The sequence below is a fragment of the Aythya ferina genome (assembly GCF_964211825.1).
Source record: "Aythya ferina genome assembly, chromosome: 2".
Classification (NCBI taxonomy): domain Eukaryota; kingdom Metazoa; phylum Chordata; class Aves; order Anseriformes; family Anatidae; genus Aythya; species Aythya ferina.
In genome coordinates this window covers 4,805,980-4,826,025 of record NC_140297.1, presented here as the reverse complement: position 1 = coordinate 4,826,025, position 20,046 = coordinate 4,805,980, and the positions used below count along the sequence as shown (strand labels likewise).

The 20,046-nt window shown below is 42.3% G+C and overlaps 1 protein-coding gene across 2 annotated transcripts in view; it reads right to left on the bottom strand.

Annotated features, from left to right (window-relative positions):
• The window catches only part of CRHR2 (corticotropin releasing hormone receptor 2), a 158,010-nt gene extending 138,176 nt beyond the window's left edge, over window positions 1-19,834 (bottom strand). The window contains exons 1-2 of one of the 2 annotated variants that reach the window (XM_084509367.1): window positions 19,626-19,834; window positions 5,906-5,999 (exon numbers count right to left, since the gene is read on the bottom strand). In XM_084509367.1, coding sequence (XP_084365493.1) covers window positions 5,906-5,999; window positions 19,626-19,691 — 160 coding nt within the window. In that variant the 5' untranslated portion in view covers window positions 19,692-19,834. The remainder of the gene's footprint in view (window positions 1-5,905; window positions 6,000-19,625) is intronic. The other variant, XM_084509365.1, reaches the window with a different exon arrangement.
• Between the last annotated feature and the right edge of the window lie 212 nt (window positions 19,835-20,046).

Below are 20,046 nucleotides of genomic sequence, written 5' to 3'. Positions count from 1 at the left end.
CCTGCAGGGATTCCTGATCAGCAGAAGTCCCAACCAGAAATAAAGAAGGAATCAAAGGTTCACCCGGTTTTGAACTGAGCAGCTTAACACTAAATATCTTTACCACAGACAAACACACCATACACAAAATCATAACAGACATTGAGATTGCCTGGAGAAAGGCCTACATTGATTCTGGGCTAGAAGGAAACACAGGACAAAGAATCTGGATGAAAAAGAAAGTCTTCTAGCTACAGCTGAGAGAACCCTTTCCAGAAATGTAGCACAGATAAATCCTCCCTAAACAAAACCTAGAAAGCTCAGATTTTGTTTGAATAAAGTTCCAAGAAGACAGAAATTATTTAAAAATGAAACTTTGCAGAGTCTGCAAAGTCTCTTTTCTCACAAGCAGGCACACTTACAAAACCTTGTTTTTAGACATTTGCATTGTGCCAGGTTCACAGAGATGGATCTGTCTAGGGATACCATCAAAACAAAAAATGATGGAAATAAAAGCATTTTAATTAATGCTCAGCTTCAAGATGGCAGAAACACTGTACCAACATAGCATCAAGTCTTCATAATTTTTCTGTCCAAAGAGATAGGAAATAATTTTCTGAAAATAGACTTGATGGTTTTAAAGGTTTAAAATGAAGATTTATAATCTTATAGGTTTTGTTTGTTTGTTTGTTTGTTTGTTTTTTGTACATGAACTTTTCAAGTTAAAGTTAAGCTAAATGTAATGTCTAAAACAGAAGTAGAATTAAGTTATTTATTTAATTGGTTGTCTAAAGAAAACTTTCAAATTTTCATTTCAAAAGAAACACACACTTTAGGATGCTACCATTCCCCAGTTCATATGGTTTTGTCACCAAGTTACAGAAACACACACATTCATACACTCCCCCCAAAACACAGACAGAGACAGGCACACATATGTACATTTACTTTATACATACGTACTTATCATAACTGGAAGCAGAATCAGATCCGTGACACTGAAGGATAAATGGAACAGTACTCAAAGGTCTGAAATAACTGTTATGTACATATATTTTTTTTCGTCACAGAGGAAGCACTTTTACTTTTGCATCTTGATTTTATTAATTTAGGGTAGAAGGACAAAGATCATGCAACAAATACACACCTGCTATCTTTCAATACGCAATTATAATGCTAACCTGCAAAGACACTTTTGAGTACACATGCTTTCTCTCCCTTTCCCACGTAGCTGTTACTGCTGTCTAACATGTTTTTGAACAGTTTATCCTGAAAAGTGATACTAACATATACCACGGGAGCTGAGCTTAAGACTGTCTGTAGTTGGTTTACACAAGACCTCTAGGCAAGAAGGTGTTTTAGTAGCTCAATGCTGACAGCCAGATTAAGGAGTTATCTAAGTGTGACAGTGACAAGAAAGGAAATTTGATTCATGCTTGAGAATGCCATGTGATTTCATAAATCCTTCTTTCAGACAAACCTTGCTTTGGCCAGTGCCTGTGCAGGAGGTGTAAGGAGTGCTTATTGATGTCTCATGTTTGATGAGATTCATTGTGGGACTTGTAAGTGGTTCAAGAAAGGATAAGAAATGAAAACTACTTTTTCTATCTTCTGTTTGGTGATATTGTTAAGTCCTGAAGAAGCCTGTAGTATAACTCACTGTCCCAGCAAGAAGACAAATTATGAAAATCTCCAGATGATGTCACGTTCATTGGCACTTGACCACTAATTCCAGATTTCACCAGAGTTGCATGTTAGAATCAGCCCTGGATACATTCCTCCCACCATCACTAATATATCCCATACAAGAGCTTCCCTGGAGACTTGAGAAGACAACTTGAGAAGTATAGGCCAGAGTTTGTACAGGTGGAATCCTGCACCATGTAGACTCAGGAGTTCTGCACCATTTCTGTGGGACAGCAGTCTTTCACCATGCTGCAAAGTGACCAGAATAAGGGAAAGGAACCATGCCCAGCCTCAAGAGGATCCAGTGAAACAAGGGAAATAAATATTTTTTCCTTTAAGTGAATACCAAGCCTTCATGAAATGAAATGCATGACACATCTGATCTACTGTCATGCACTTACTCAGTTGTTTGAATAGCCTTAAACATCAGAAATGCAAACTGCAACCTTCAAAGTGAGTGAAGGGTAAGAAAGAGAAAGAAAACAGAAAATGTAATTTTTATGTTAACACGCTAAGTACTGTAGCACTGGCCATCCACCTTCTAGTTTATTTTTTGGAAGGAGATCCCTTTTTTTGATGAATGTGCTTTATCAAAGTCTTAAAGATTGTGTGGTGAAACTTGTCGATGGATCAAAAAATGGGAGAAAAAGACTTCCATGGAGATCAAAAATGAGTAGGAACAGAAGTAAGACAGGACCTGCAGTCTCTAGTGGAAATATGTAAGATAGGAAAGTCAAAGTATGTGAAGGGAAGCGTGATGAAATTCACTGAATATTGCTGTGAATAGAGGACCTCTTTTCTCTGAGTTCCTATAAAAATCCAAGCTATAACTTGATGCATATATCTGACATATATTGAATTATTGTTATCTGGTCATCCTGCATATTACTGTAATTCTAGTCAAACCATACGAAGAGAGACATCGGGAACATGTTCAGCTGAGTCACTGTAAAAAAAATCTGCCATTTCAACCAATACTTCTTATATATGAAAACAAAGTGAGAATTAAAAATTAAATAAAATCCCTCTTCAGGTCCACAGATACACACACAATCTCATCAAGATCAAAAGCTGCACCCAAGCAATCATGAAGATGTAATCCAGTAATTTTCTGAGGAAACAAAACCCAAAAGAGAGTGAATTATATTGCCTTTCACCTCTTAAAAAGCATTGCTTGGCTTAAATCATGTCAGCCTGAATTCACAATGTCATTCACTCAGCAATTCAGTGCACTTAAACATAAATGAATATCTCAAAAGCATTTTATGCCATCTGTTTGGGATACTTGTTGTGAACATATTTGGAGGCTGAAGTTAGTAATTATGAGGGGAGGAAATTAACATCTTGGACTAATTAACAGCATCATCTGGAAAAGAGACATGGAATATAACCAATTACAAAACTTTCACGTTTCTCTTCTCCCAGCTATAAATAAAGATTGTTCAATATGTCTGTCTTTGGATTTTTTTTGTTGTTGTTTTTTTTATTTTATTGATTTTTTTTTCCTCTTTAAATGACTAGATGTGCACAGTGTCGAAGATTATGATCAGAAAAAAAGACGAAGACATTTCAGACTCTGTGGTTCTGGTCTGACTCTGCACATCCATGTTGCTGGGTGGAGCACACCAATGTTTCAGCATGATATATCCTTACAGTTATGAGGGTTCAAAATGCAGGATGCACATAGCTAAGGTAATTTTGGACAACAGCAATATATTTACAGGAGTTTTTTTATCCTTGGATCCCTTTAGAGGAAAAAAAGAAACATTTCAAGAGCAAGACTTCTCTGCAAGACTTCTATTACATCTTAGTTCAGGACAAAGTAACAATCCAGACTTTTGACTATATTGGCTGTATTTCACTGATTATAAAGGTGGAGATCACTGCATTGCAGACCTTCATTTTAATGAGAAGACTCATAGCTGAAAAGTCCAGACCTTTTTAAAGACCCTGCATTTATCATGTGAAACAAGAGAAAGATGCAGTGGCAAGAAGCCCCATGTTGGTGATCCACCACGTTGAGTACATTCACTCATACTAAGAAAAAAACAAACTTTTGCCTGCAGTAGGTCCCAAAGTTCACTTTATGCTCATGCACGAATCTGGACTTATGTCCAACTTGCCGAACATGAGGCAGCTTATGGGTTTACTACATGTATAAGCCTATGCTCAATGAAAAGTTTCAAAGTATGATAAGATTTCAAAGTATGCTGCAGAAGGCGCTATGGTCACGAGCATCATGGAAAGGTATATTCTATAAACATACTTTATAAAGGTATGTTGGATTGTCTCTATATAACAATCAAGTCTCATTAACTTTAGAGCAGTGCTTTACTTCTCTGATCAGTGATACTTTACAATAATAATACAGTGTAAGAGGCTCCTGTGACTTCTCTCTAGCGTTTTCATATTAATATGCTATTATAATAGTTGTACTCAGCCTGAGAAGATGCCTTGAGTTCATGCATCATGTAAATAGCTCAGAAAATGATTTTTTTTTTTTTTTTTTTTGCCAACAATTAGAAATTAAAGTGTTTGCCAAAGTTTAAGGCAGTCTGGTGTGAAATAATAATATTTTTGCAATAAAAGCTCTAGGAAAGAAATAATACATTATGAATTAATGGAAAATTTTATGGTAGTATTTTCAGAAATATTCAAAAGTCAAAAAACACCTGAAAGAAGGGTCCAAGATTATGTAAAGTTTCACAAAACCTCATCTATCTTTCCTTTGTTTACAGCTACAAAATAGAACAGACTGACATTAAAATTTATACAAGCAAATATACCTCATCAGGCACAGTTGCTCCCTGGAACACAATGCCACAAGTTACAAAGCTCAGACTAGATTCATAATACAGGTCAACACACCCATTTATATGCAAATTAACAGGCAGTTAAGGCAACAAAACTTTCAGACCTCAGTCTGATCATCTTACCTAGATCAGTTTATTGTCCTTATGGAATATGTAGAGTCAGAGTAAACCAAAATTGATCTGATACATGGAAAGACTTCTTCCTTGAACCTCATTTGCTTTGCCATTTCTTAAGGCTAGAGAACTGTTTAAATGATAACATCTACATGCCTACAAGGTATTTTAAACTCCCTCCGTGAGGATTTTCTGTGGGGAAAACAAAGAGGAAAAAAACAATCCTACTGCCCCCATTGAATCACTCATTGCAGCACCATGGTCATCCTGCAGATCAGTGCCAGTGAGCATGCCTCTTCCACTTCTGAACCAAAATTGGATCGTTTCACATCTCTTACAATATCAATTTTTTTGCTGGTGCATTTTAGTCAAGAGTCAAACACAAAAATCAGTGCTTTGCCCTGCTTTCAAAAGCTGGTGTAAAGAAAGCAAAGGCTGCACATTCCCCCCATAATTTCCTTGCTGTTTGTGCTTAACATTCTGGAGAGTCTGCAAGATTCCATTCTCCCTTCATCCCACTGCCAGTGTCCCTGAGTACCCCTGGATTATCTCTGTCCTCTATCAGAAAAGAATTCTCTCCTAACCTGAAAAGTTACATTTAGGTTTTGGAGACTTGAGGGTGGGACCAGGAAACAGAAATTGCAAAGTTTTGAGGTTCAACATGTTCTGATTTGGAGGACTGGTATTTTTCATGTCCATTGGCCTGACCAAAATGGTAAAAGGTTCACCCCTAGCCTGTATAAGCTTTAGTCAGGTCAGAGCACCCCAATTTCTACAGTGAATGTCATACAAGGGCTAGAATTTACTACCACATCCACTGTGCTTTGCCTGCCCAGCCTGGATAAGCCATGAGGCACTTGGAGAATTGCAGACAGCCTTTGTAGAGCTTAGGGAAATGGTTTAGTGGGGACTGCTAGCGTTAGGTCAGAGGTTGGACTCGATGATCTTGAGGTCTCTTCCAACCTAGAAAATTCTGTGTGATTTGACAATGAGTCTTGACCAGTCTGCATATAGATACAGGTCCCTTAGAAGTACTGACCTTCAACGATCATATCGGCCAGTGAGTACAGTCAGCTCAACAGATTAAATCATGAATAAAGGCTGCCATTATTAGTCTACCTGAAGTTCTTTCCAGGTGTGCAAACTTCAAAATTTTCTTTCCATGTCACACCACTGTACGTTGTTACCAATGAAAACTGAAGGCTGGAAGCACTATGTTTATCTCAGTAGGAAAAGATGTTCCTGGAGCAAGGACACTTTGAAAACAGATCCTGGAGTAACAAGAAGCCACTGAGAAATGGAGAAATAAATACCTGTGACATTGGTGCGGGCTGATAAAGCTTCACAGTACTTTTCCAGCAGAACAGACAAGGGCAGGTTCACAGAAGATTCACAGTGGAGAACTATCTGGATGAATAGACAGAAGCAATACAAACAAATAGTAAAGCAGCAGCAAAGGGCAGAATTTCTTATTCATGACTACAAAAATCCCCAGTATTTCATAGCATTTCCCATTCACAATTGGTTCAGGTGCAGACATTCCCTCATGACAGAGAGGATTTTTGGTTATACTTGCTTAGGTCCACAACATCAGGTGTCATTCATGTGACTAAAGGTAGGCATCTACAAATGAACTACCTGTCCTGGACCTCCTCCTGTGGCAGACAGTCAATTGCCTTAACAAAGCTCGGGGTACAGTTTTTCTCACCTAAAATAGAGTAGCTGAATCACATCCCATTACATAATGGGTGGATGTGTAGAATTTCTATCAACTACCCTTAAAAGGCTACATGGCTGCTGAAGAACCTTACATAGTCAAGAGAGACAGGAAACACCAAAGGGCAATTCAAAAGGCTTGAAAAAGTGCTTCTGCTGACCGGATCGGAAAAGTTGGCGTCTCTGTAAGGTGATCCATTACTTTTGACAGCCAGTAAAAGTACACAAGCTTCTGACCCACAGAATTCTGAGTTCTGAGCCCTCCACTGAGGGCGAACAATAGTGAAAATGAGAGTAGCAATATCAATACAGACACTTTGAGAAAGCTGCAGGTTCAGGGTAGGATAATGGTACATCACCAAGAAAGTTTTAGGAAATAGATATTGAGTGAAGCCAAAGAATATGTTATCGTTTTCACAGTTGAAAGTGAAATTTCTGAAGTGCCCACTGCAGACTGAGGACAGAAGGCCAAAGGACTGTACATGTAAATGTGCAGCTGATTTGGGATACTGCTTGGAGCAAGAGAAGCTCTTAAAAAGCCCTTTAAGAAAGGCAGAACCAAATGTGCTGAGAAAATTCAGGAGTCACACATCAATGACAGAACCTTCAATTTTCAAACTGTGAAATGAAGTCTTCCTGACTACTTCTGAGGGCACACAAAGCCTTAGTAGCAAACAAAATGCCTTTGCTTTTCTACTTATACTGAATGACTCCAACATAACACAGTCAGCTTTTGCTCAGAGAATCAACCATAATCCTTGAATATTGATGTTATATTTCAGTGCTTTAAGGCATGTTAAAATGATTGCAGAACACTTTTTATGTTACTGAATTTCTTATCACTCAATAAGAAGTGGAATAAATTATCATGACAATGGAATTCATCAGCAGTTTTGGTCTCCAAAGAACTTTGTCCCATACCATTTCTATATATTTCTCACTTTGCTGTTATTTCACAAAATAGAAAGTCTTGGAATGCAAACAAAAATCCTTTCTCAAACTTTATTCTTTTTGAATAAACACCATGAAGCTTCTGTTTCTCACCCAGGAAGACTTGAACTTTCACCTCCTACAGCAAAGCCTTCCAGGCTACTGGCCATGCACAGTCAGGTCAAGGAGACGGGGAAAGGCAACAGCCCTGTTCTGCAGCCAGGGCAGATGCCATCTTGCAGGGCACAGTACTCCAACGGAGCCTGCCAGAAAGCAGGCTCTGTAGTGGTCATGTCAGACCCAGTCACGTGAGCTGACATAGCGGAGGCATTTCTTCCTTCTGTCCCTCTGCCCCTCTGCCACCTCACAGGCCAAAGCACTCTCTCACTTCAAAGAAGAAACTTGAGATGTCTCCATGTACTGTAAATACACTGCGTGTTCAGCTGTCTGCTTCGTAAGATGATGGGAAAGAACAGACAGAGGTCAAGTTTAGCACAGCTTGTGTAGGAACGAGAAAGGTTAAATGTCACATTTGCTTTAGGGTCAACTTGGGTTCATTTGGCTAGAGGGAAAAGCGCCTTCCACATATTACGTTACTTTTGCTTTCATTTTCTCTCCACTAATCAGAGTGAACTGCTTTCTTCCATATGATACTTTCCAAAAATCATATTTAAAGCAGACAAACCATAAAAGGCTAAAAATAAGCATTTAAAATAATGAAGAGAAGAGAAGAGAAGAGAAGAGAAGAGAAGAGAAGAGAAGAGAAGAGAAGAGAAGAGAAGAGAAGAGAAGAGAAGAGAAGAGAAGAGAAGAGAAGAGAAGAGAAGAGAAGAGAAGAGAAGAGAAGAGAAGAAAAGAAGAAAAGAAAAGAAAAGAAAAGAAAAGAAAAGAAAAGAAAAGAAAAGAAAAGAAAAGAAAAGAAAAGAAAAGAAAAGAAAAGAAAAGAAAAGAAAAGAAAAGAAAAGAAAAGAAAAGAAAAGAAGAAAAGAAAAGAAAAGAAAAGAAAAGAAAAGAAAAGAAAAGAAAAGAAAAGAAAAGAAAAAAGAAAAGAAAAGAAAAGAAAAGAAAAGAAAAGAAAAGAAAAGAAAAGAAAAGAAAAGAAAAGAAAAGAAAAGAAAAGAAAAGAAAAGAAAAGAAAAGAAAAGAAAAGAAAAGAAAAAAATCACATATTAATATGGAATTCGTGTTTTTGTCACACAAGTACTCTCATAAATTACTAACATGAAGTCACAAAAACATGTATACAGCAATATATGATATATGCAACATGCCTTAATGGATCTACTTGGAGAACTGTGGGCACAGACAAATATCTGACTCAACATAGTAATGCCTCCTCTCAATTCCTACCAGGATTTGTGGTTATTTCATGCAGATTAGAGAGGATTTGTAGCTTAATTTTAAAAACAATCAGCATAGACTCCTGATCTGAAAGATTATTGTGTTCTTCCAAGTAGTGATATATATATAGAAATAAAACAAATGCTGATACTGTGATTCACCCACATTGGAGAGGTTGGTTTCTTCTCTCTGACATGTAAGAAACGGCCACAGCAATATATACAAGCCCAAAAGCCTATGACTAGCAGACAAAGCTGTCAGTTTATAGAATCACAGGATCAAGGTTGGAAGAGACCTTCAAGATCATCTGGTCCAACCATCGCCCTACCACCAATGTCACCACTAAGTCATGTCCCCAGGCACCACGTCCAACCTTTCCTTGAACACCCCCAGGGACGGTGACTCCACCACCTCCCTGGGCAACCCGTCCCAATGTCTGACTGCTCTTTCTGAGCAGAAATGTCTCCTCATTTCCAACCTGAACCTCCCCTGGCACAACTTGAAGCCATTCCCTCTAGTCCTATCACTACTTCTCTGTGAGAAGAGGCCAACACCCAGCTCCCCACACCTTTCTTTCAGGCAGTTGTAGAGAGCAATGAGGTCTCCCCTGAGCCTCCTCTTCTTCAGACTAAGCAACTCCAGTTCCCTCGCCACTCCTCATAGAACTTGTGTTCCAGGCAGCTATCACAGAAATACAATGGACAGCATCTTGAAAGTTTAAATATTGAGCAACTAGAAGCAGCAGAGAGGATGAAGTCAGCATGACTGGGAACTGAAAGAAAGAGATGAAGTGGAAAAGGATGACACATGACAGCGCAACATTTGCTGCCAAGATGGGAGAGCAAAGCTCGGGAGGCACTGGATGCTGCCAAACATGGACAGACACATGCACTCTGCTTTCCCATTCTCACATAAGAACCCCCAGATACCATATTCTAGCTGTTTAATAAAAAACAACTTTTTAGAAAGAGCCGTTATGACTCCCTGTAAAACACTAGCTGGTGGCAAGCTGAACAAAAGCAAAGGTGCTGACATCTGAGGCAGCTGCAAAGTAACAGAACAAGTATTCTCCCCTACAAAATATGTAGATCTTGTACTTCTGAGGTCCTAAAGAAATCTACCCTGTGAAACTATAACAGTATCTTGTCAGAAGTCCTCTCCCAGAAAAGCAATGGGATTCATCTCACATAGCTCAGAACTTCCAGTACAGAGAGCTGCTGGGAGCTGATCACCAAGGGTCCCCTTTGCAGTTCAGAAAGAGAAGCAGGAATTTTGCTGGTGCAGTTCATCTGCCATAGTCTAGGTCAAATGAATCAGGCCCTGACCTCCAGTCGCTCATTAGCTGGGTCTCACCTAGTGTAAGAACGGTGCAACTTGTAGTAATCTCTGCTGAAGGTATGGACATTTAATAAAGTGAATCTCTCCTATTTTTTCTTTAGACACCACATACAAAAGTATAGGTAAAAACATTTGAGGAGAGGAAAGGAGAGGAGAGGAGAGGAGAGGAGAGGAGAGGAGAGGAGAGGAGAGGAGAGGAGAGGAGAGGAGAGGAGAGGAGAGGAGAGGAGAGGAGAGGAGAGGAGAGGAGAGGAGAGGAGAGGAGAGGAGAGGAGAGGAGAGGAGAGGAGAGGAGAGGAGAGGAGAGGAGAGGAGAGGAGAGGAGAGGAGAGGAGAGGAGAGGAGAGGAGAGGAGAGGAGAGGAGAGGAGAAATTTTATCCTTTTTTATCCTTTTTTATTCTTTCAATTAGACAGTTTGAGTAAATTAATTTGAGAAATTCTTCTGGCTCAAAGGCAACCAAATTAATGGTAAGCTCTCCAAATGCACCATTTCTACAATGAGATCGAGTACTCATCTAAACGCAAGTCACAGTAATTTTTAGAGATGCATAACAGAATTGGGAAGGAGTAGCTCAGAGCAGCAGTCCAATTAAATGTAAAAAAAATGTTAGTTTGTGCCCACAGAAGCTCAGTTGAGGGAAACAGATGCATCTAACTTCACCATGAAAATATAATTAGTGGAAGAGCTTCATGCAGCAAATTCAAAGCAAATCCCACTGTTCCTTGACAAAACCCAGACCCTGTTCAAATACAGCTTGGGAGTTTCCAGGGCAGGTGGGCATCTGGCAAGTTTTCCAGGGGTTCCTGCCATCATCAGTACTTGCATGTGAAAACAGATGCTTTTGGGAAAACACCAGGTATTCAGTGGAATGTGCTTATAACAAATGCCAGCATTCATCTGAGAAGCTCTTGCTCTCCAACAAGAGATGGCAATAGAGCAAGGAGAGCCAGAATATCTCCAGGCTGCTAACGACTTTAAGGAATAAACACAACCCAGTGACTGAAGAGTGTTACTCAGAGAGGGAAAATGGGACAGCCTGTGAGTGGAGGGGGTGGAAGTCTTTCCTGTGGTGAGGATGGTTACTTTCCTGTAGCATGGTTACTTTGGACCAATGTTTATGCAAGGAGATGCTCATTAAAGGATGGTGAGAGAGAGCCACCACAGTGGAAATATTATGCGTATTGAAGAATCAAAAAAAAATCATTAAATTATAAAATGTCCTGAGTTGGAAGGGACCCACAGGGATCATCAGGTCCAACTCTTGCATCTCTAAAGGGCCACCCAAAGCCCAGACCCTGTGTCAGAGAGCGTTGTCCAAACACCTCTAACGCTCTAGCAGCTTGGTATCATGACCACATCCCTGGGCATGCCTGACCATCTCTCGGTGAAGAACATTTTCCTAACATCCAGCCTCCCCTGTCCCAGCTCCATGCTGTTCATTTCAGTCCTGTACTGAAGATATCTTTGGCCATTCTCAGCTCTGTAACTTAGCTTTGCTTAACACAGCAGCATTTGGCAGTATACAGTAGTTTGGCTCCGCTTCACCAGAAAAATAATTTCCATTTGTGATAGAAGGTCTAAATAGAAGTTTTCACAGGAACCTGCGACCTGAAGCCTGAGCCAGCTGAGGTTACAGTAAAAGGAAAGGTTGCTTCCCCAGCTCGTGAAAAACACTCTGCTTTTTGAGTCATCCTTCAGCTCTTTCAACTCCCTGTCACTACTTACCTCTACGTTAATCCTAGAGGCCAGCTAATACCAGCTGGTGATCCCCAAACGATTCGGGAGATGTTGCCCTGTGATCCTACAGGCCAGCATGTATTTGCAGCTCTTCCAGGAAGTCTGGAAAAGCAGAATGCAAGTCTGCAAGGAGTGGGAAGTGCGACCTCAGTTCAATAAAGCAACTGAACACATGCTCTGTTCTAAGTGTGAAATTAAATTCATCTTCATTCAGAAATACATTAAAAAGACTCAAGCATCTGCTACAGTGAGGCCACAACTATCAGCACGACTGTCTTTGGAACTTGAGGATATACCTTTACTAAGCATCTGCCTATGTGCTGTGCTGAGGAAAGGAGTCAGGGAGAGGTTCTTCACCCGCTGCAAGGCACGCATGTGCTCCAAGCCTTTTTGGGTACACTGAGAAACTGCTTAAAGCCACCCATAAGGCAGCCTGGTCTGACCAAGCCTCCATGCCCTCCCAAAGCAATATGAGATATTAAAAAGGATTAAAATAACATTTGACTCATGGGCTACAGCTGTCTTCAAATAAAACTGTTTAAAGGAAAGATTTTTTAGTTTCATACTCTTGCAGGGTTTTGCTCCTCATTCCCTATATCTGTGGATATCATGTTCAGTACCTGGAAGGGGAGCAAGTCCTTCACAGCACTCCAGGCTTCATGTGTGCCCTTTTCCTCAGTCTTTACATCATGACTAATTCTTCCCCACTCTTTCCACGCAGCTCACGTTATCATAAATCCTCTCAGTATCTTGGCTGGGATTCACCCCACTCACCTACCTCAGAAGCCATTGTTTTAGTGGAAGACAGAAGCACTATCAAGGCACCACTCATGCCCTCTGCTTCAAAGATCTAGTTTAGGATGAGATGACTTACACACTGGACACACCACACAGGGAGTCCAGGCTGAGTAGCTCAAATTTACAATTGACACTTACTCAGATGAATGGCAGTAGCCACTCACACTTCAAGGCCTCCTTTCATGGGCTCCCCCAGTTCCAGCTCATCAAATATGAACTCCTCATGCTTGGTTTTAGGGTCTCTGCCAGCATGCTCCCAACTTTTTTACCATTTCCCGTTCTGGATCAAGACTTATCCAGGCAGTGGTATCTGCTCTCATTGTAAGGGGAATTCAAGCAATGGATCCTCTATATCCCCCATAAAATGTTCCTTTGGCCCAAGACTTCATGGCAGTTCACTGCTGATGAGCAATGTCACCTCATGGGCTCATTCTTAATTCTGTTTCTGTCCATCCACCACTTTTTCCCTAAAGCTGCTAGATCTTGGGCTGGAGCCCATTATTAGTTTTGAAAAGTGCATATCATAGAGAACTGGAACAAGAGAAGGTCTAAAACCATAGTTTCACCCCCCCAAAGTGGAATTACAGAACAACTGGACTCTTTTCAGAAGGCATGACAAAGAAGTATGCACTGTGACAGTGCCTGAACACCAGAAATGGCATTCAGAGATGCTGTGAAATCCCTGCCTTTGCAGAGTTTTGAAAGAAAACTCAGTGAGGCCCAAGCAACAAAATCTGATTTTGAGTTAGCCTTACTTTGAGCAGGTGACTGGATGACTGGACAAGAGACCTCCAGCAGTCCATCCAACGCTATTTTTCTTTACGTTGGTAGATTTTAAAATTTTATTATTCTAGAATATATAGCCCCCATGGTAAAAAAAAAAAAAAAAAAAAAAAAAAGATGCCAGTAACTTCCAAACCCTTCTAATTGGCAGTGTTATAATTAACAATTTAGAGACTGTATCTTGACTTTTTTTTCACTTGTATTTCTAGTATTTTGGGCTCTGTTCTCATAGTCATAATTAAAAGATTATGCCAAATGCCATGAAAAAGTATTTTATTTTATTTTTTATATATATTTAAAAGTAGAATTTTCTTTTTAACATTCTTTTTTTTTTTTTTTTTTTTTTTGGTCAGAAATAAATACTGAAAGTCTGCGAAGAGTTGAAAATATTCATGTAATTAATGAATATTCATGAAATTCACTTGTTGGGGGGTTGTTACTGTTAGGAGGGTCTCTCAAGTTCAAGATGGACTAAGTAGCTGATCTCCCAGCAGATGGGACATGGGGCAGGATGAAGAAAGGTCCTTACTTCTTCTGATTTGGAGCATACCTGGTCAAAGCGCTGTCATCTGCTGTGAGCCGTCATTCTGCTCTACCTGCCAGCCAGAGGGTAACGCTGGCTTTCCTCGTGGATTTGAAAGTGTCAAGCCATCAACAGAAGGTGCAGGCTGGTGGCTTGCTCCCAAGACAAGGAAACAGCAGGAGCAGGAGCACGGCAGGGAATGGAACTGAGAAAGCTGAGCAGTGGCGCCTGCGATGGCCACACCACAAAGCAGAGCTGGGGGAGCTGGCTCACGCGCCACCTCTCTGCTCCTGCTGGCATGAGACTCTTGAAACCCAAGCTGCAGCTGGGCTCTGGGAGTCTGCTACTGCCACTCAACGCGAATCAATACTTTAGTCCGTGCAGGAGACGTCTGTTAGCAGAGCCTGGCTGCCAGCCCTGCCAACAACCTGCTTGGGCTCATCAGCTCACTTCCTTTTGCTTGCTTTCACCTTCTTCCCTCCTTCCTCCCAGAACTTCCCTTCCGCTGGAAAAGCCACCCCCGCTGGAGGACAGCAGTCCCAGAAGTGAGGCAGCACGGAGATAACAGCACTCAGAGAGCCTCCAGTGTCTCAGGGACTTGGGTAACAGCAAGAGAGATTATCCCACAGCCCTCAGAGGCGGGTGGCTCCCTTCCAGTTCTCTGGCACTTCAGCTACTATTACCAGGGCAAGGGCTTAGCATTGTAGCGAGGACAGCTAATGTATTTTAATCTCCATCTGCATTGCTCACTATTTACTTTCCCGGCATACACAACCCAGAGCAGATAGTTATTCAGCCAGGATTACACAAAACTTGTTAGAGCTTTAATTAGTTTCACTTTCTTACAGCTCTGTCAAAGAAATACTTTTCATTTCTTGAAATACCAAGTGGATTTCCTTTCAAATTTAGAGAAAACAAGCCACCTTTCTGTACAAACATGTCATTTAATGGCTCGTTCTCAGAGGACAGCTTCCAAGCTCTATGACAGAGCTGTCAGGGTGGGGAAGGAGACACGCAGGGGCACGAGCAGCATGCTCCCAACACCCAACTCATAGCATGGGCTCATTTGCACTGCCCCAAAGTACTCGCAAGCCAGAGGTCAGGACAGGGTGTTGAAAACCATCTCTGTGCACTGCCCTTCTCAGAACCCCGCTGTCACTACCCCAGCCCTTCCCAAATGGCTCGGTCTTTGGCAAGCTTGGCCTTTGGCAAGCCTTCTGCTTTGAGAGCCAGTCTAAAGCATCCCAAACTGAGAAGTGATCGCTGCTTACAAAACCACAGTGTGATGTATGGCAAAGACCAACATAGGGAGCATCTAACAGTCACCTCCACACTGGCACCAAAAACTGGAAGTGAAAATTTCATGCATTTGGCCATGACTGGTGAAATTCAAGCAGCCATTTATCTGAAGGACAGTGCTTGACAGCTGACTCTCATCGCAGTGCTAAATGACTGGTTTCTATTCGTCTTCTCTTGTCATAAGGGCTACAGCGAATTTTATCAAACACTTCAGAGAAAGAAAAAAAAATGCATAAAGCTCTTTACCCAACACTAGCCAGTTCAAACCAAATATAGCTATTTACATAAGAATAAAAGGATTAGCTAAAAAAAAAAAAAAAGAAAAAGTATTTCATTATAAAGAAATAGATTGATAAAGCAAACCAGCAGCAAGTGTTTAGCTGTCAAGGCTGGCACTTATGAATAGAAAGATAATGAGGCAAAGATGATGTTTATGCATTGCTTTGATACATAACATTGCGTATCTAGAGGGGCAAGGAGGTGACACAGGCTCGCTGGACAGCTCCAGCTTCACCTCTCAGAATTAATAGCTGCAATTTAAGTGAGAACAAACTATATTTGTGATCAAAACTGGCATAGGTCAAAAGAAAAGGAGACTGTGTACATGGTCAATATTTGATTTAGTCATTTCAATTTATAGACACAGAGCACAAAAGTAAATTACTGAGGAAGTGTTGTTTACTGTGTACAGCTCTGTTCTAAAGTAAACCAGCTTTCCCCCAAAGTCTCCTTTTTGGGATTACAGTGCTGCAAACCTGAAAGTGACATAAACTAAAAATGATCGAGTTCAGCAGCGAACAAAATGTGTTTTTACCACCTACATTTCCTCACTTCCCTCCCACGAGATTAAAAAAAAAATAATCTGCAGAACTATTTTAAAAATCCAGAAATGTGCAAATTTTTGTTATAATGGCATTTTTAAAAATATTTTGTTTAATAATATAATGGACAACGCAAATATAAAAAGAAAGACGGAAACACACGTCCTTAAAAAGCTGGTATTATCCACTAGCCTGCTATTTTCATTGTGAATCTCTCAGATCATCACATCACCAGCAGGATCCCGCAGTAATCTCTAGCACAAAGAAAGCTGATCGCTGGACTCAAAGCAATGAAGAGTTTGCTTTGGAGGAAAATGCCTCCCTCGGGCACTCATGGAGAGCCCTGAGCAATGGGAGTACAGCACGCCCCATCTAAGCTAATAAATCAAACAGAGCAAAGGTCTGTTTTAAGCACTTAATCATCTACACTGTTAAATTTTTAGGATGCTTCCTGGCCACGTTTTTGCCCCAGGCAATCCAGCAGTATCTCAAACAGTTCCCAGGAATGATCTGGGAGCGAGGCTGCACCATGGACTGTTCTCAATGCACAGCTTGTACACGGTGCCCATTTTAGAGGCTGAAGGAGTATAACAGTATGGGTGGAAGCCACTCTCAGGCATTTGGTCTCAAGGTTGAAAAACTGTCCTAGCAATCTTAACATACTAGTAGGGATACAACTTCTGTGAGTGAAACTAAGTGAGTGTGGACCTGGTAGTCCTCACACTGCAACAAGATCCCAGCACTGTCTTCCCCCAGCAGCTTCAGTGGTGGCACACAAGAAGTAGGGCAGGCACAACTGCAGACTGTCTGGTTTGCAGCACGAGGACTGCAGAGTTCATAGACTTAATCATTATTTCTCCTCTGCTTTTGACACAATAGTAATATGTAAGCAGATGTCTTGTATGAACAGAAGCAGAAGTCTGCTTTCTCTCTGGCTAAGGGCAGCTGTGAGTATCACTGAAACATTTCTTGGCAAAACCACCGTCAGCCAACATCAGCCGTTCTTCGTCGCGTACAACCACCTCCTTCAAATGTACCGCAATTACCACACAATGGCTACAGCCCTGTCAAAGCACTCCACCAGCAAAGGCTGCTCATGATGGGTTATTTGTGCTGCATTAGTTCACAGTAGCACTGAATTCTGGCAGTCTTAGACCAGGAATATTATTTAACTTGTCACCACTGTCTGATACACTCTAACTGCTCTGGTTTTAACAGCTTCAGGAGAGAATATGAATTAAGCAAGCTCTGCTTTTGTTTTTGATGAATAATCCCCCCCCCCCCATCCAAATTACATGAGCACAGCAAGGGCTCTACATCAAAATGTCAAAAGATTCATTTAACTTTGTGTCATTTTGTTTGTTTGTTTTTGTTTTTACATTCAAGTATTTGCATTTTCCGGTATATCATCTGTACAGAAACCCTTTAAGAGGTTACTAAGAGCCTAGTAAGCAAGTCTTCACCCTCTTGCTAACCAGCCCTGTGAAATCTGACAGGCCGTTTGCACCAGCATTTTCATCTGGCAGATCTAATTCCACACTAGAAAGTTACATTATTTCATACCTGCAGTTCCCATAAAGCACAATTGCTCAGCTGCTGTGAAAACTTTTTTCCTTTACTTAATCACATAAGGGCTGGCTCCCACAAGCATCCGTGCCTTTTGTCAAGTCTACAAATGTGAATACAACCACTGACTTTGAGAAAACGTTGAAGTGTTTTCAAGTTAAAGGGGAATTTAAGAGGTTTGGATTTGAGCCAACGCTTTTAAATGTTACTCTTAAACTCCTACATGTAGGTGAAGTTTTACCCACCTGTAAAGCAGATACAGGTTTACCAATAACATTTGCAGGTGAAAACATTCCCCCAAACCATAAAAACTCTGCTCTTTCTACAACTGGAGCATTCAGAGCTGTTTTAAACATAAGATCCTGTTCCAGTGTGTTATTTCCATATAATGCACAGACATTGACACGAGTCTGCAGCAGACATGCGTATGCTACATCCAAACAAGCTCCTCCATATAAGCACGCTCAGATTATACCAAAAGTACACATTTGTCTCAGAATAAACACGTTTTATGGAAACTTGGCATTTTGATTCTTAATCTGTGGGTTGGTTTTTTTTTCTTCCTTTTTTTTTTTTTTTTTTTCTTTCAATGCAGCTGTTTTATTTTTAAAGAAACAACCCAACTAAAAAAAAAAAAAAAAAAAAAAAAAAAAAAAAAAAACAGCCACAGATTACATCTCTAAGGGAAATGTGGCAGTTTTGAGTCACTAAAAAAAAGAATTAGTCTGGCAACTCTGGAACTCTGGGTACCTGCGTATCTTTGATAACCTCACTAGCAAGAAGTCCCATGTGCACTGATCTCTGACCAGGTAAAAAGGACAGTGACAAATCTGAGAGAATGCTCTCTGTTTTCTAAGAAAGCTACTGCAGAGTTCTTAAAACAAAACTGTTGCTTGCTTTTGGAACCTTTTGCTTTCTCACACCTGACTTCCATCTACCTTTCTTTGTAAATTAGATCACAATAAAAAGCAAGCAAACAAAAGCAAAAAAAAACATCCAGAAGAAGAACAACTTTTCTTCCTTTGGTCCAAGTGCACTACAGTCCAGAAGGATCCCGGCCCCTTTTTTAATGCTGTGGGAACAGCCATAGCAAATTACCAGTAAGATCAATGCGTCTCCTGCTTAACCTCTCACATTTGCTTTGCAAGTATCACTTAACACACTTAACTATCACTAAAACAAACAAGCCACCAAAAAGTCAGCCTGACTTAGGAGCGTGGGCAGGGAAAGCTGTTTTAAGTTCAGACTGAAACAGGCTAATCTTTCCCGCACCTCATCCCAGCATCACCCAGGGAGAAGCTGCTGATGAAGGACCATAAGGAAAATCCTCTTTCATTTTACTCTGGAGAAAGCCAGAGCAAACACTTGGATGGATGCATGGGCTGAACCACCAGTGTTTGCTGATCTCAGCTGTGAAGAAGTGATGGAAACTGAGCACATGCTGCGAGGAGAGCAAGTGGGGCGGGAGGCTGGGGACAGCAGCCAGGGACATCCAACTGGGGTGGTGGCAGGAAAACTCGTTTAATTTGGGGAATGGGCTCCTGCAGGGCAGGAGCTGCAACCCTAGTGGCATCCTTGTGCTGGGCCTTTTTGCCAAAAAGCCAAGGAAAAGGGATGGTGAGGAGGTTCTTTGCAGAGAGGGGGAAGCCAAGAAGGGCTTTGAGGGGATGGTGTCACCCACAGTTGGGTAGCCACGGGGAGAGGGTGTTTGGGCAATGAGCAGACAAGCGGGATCTGTGAGGGATCTGTTAGCGGTCACCTGGACGGGTCCCTAACTACTGAGGGAATGGGTGGGATCCGTGAAGGATCCATCAGCAGCCACCCAGAAGGGTTCCTCAGTGCTGAGTGGAACAGAGAGAATCCATGAGGGATCTATCAGCAGCCACCCGGGAGTGTCCCTCAGCACTTAGGGAACGGGCGTGATCCATTAGCAGCCACCCGGACAGGTCCCCTCGGTACTGAGGGAACAGACAGGGATCCCCGAGGGCTCCGTTAGCCGCCACCCGCACAGATCCCTCAACGCTGAAGGGGACGGGCGGGAGGGACCTGCGAGGGGACGGGGCACGTCCCCCGCTCCCTCACGGACCGAGCGAGCTCCCCGCGGTCGTGGGGCGTCCCCCGCCCTCCCTTCCCTCCCTGCCTGCCCCCGCGCCGCCCCTTCCCCGGCCCCGGCACTTACGGGCAAGAGCAGGAGCGCGGCGGCCGCCGCCGCCGGGAGGCTGCGCTGCGGCGCCCGCCCCGCCATAGGGGCAGGCGGCGGGGCTCGGGGGGGGGTCTCCCCGGGGCCGGCGCTGCCCGCTCAGCCGGTGGCTCCGCGCTGCCCCGGAGCTGGCATCGTCCCCCCCTGTTGCTGCCCTTGCCCCCCTGCCCGCCGCCGAGGAGCCAGCCCCGGAGCCGCCGGCGTGTCCCAGGGCAAACCCCCGGGAGGGAGGGAAGGAGGGAGCCGGGCGGGGGAGCCAAGCCCGCCCTCCGCCCCGGACGCCTCGGGGATGGAGGCGGCTGGGGCGTGAGGGCAGGGGATTGAGACCCCCAAAGCCTCCAGAAATATACTCTAGATTTCCATCTCCCCCTGCACTGGATGGAAAAGAGGGCAGTCACCC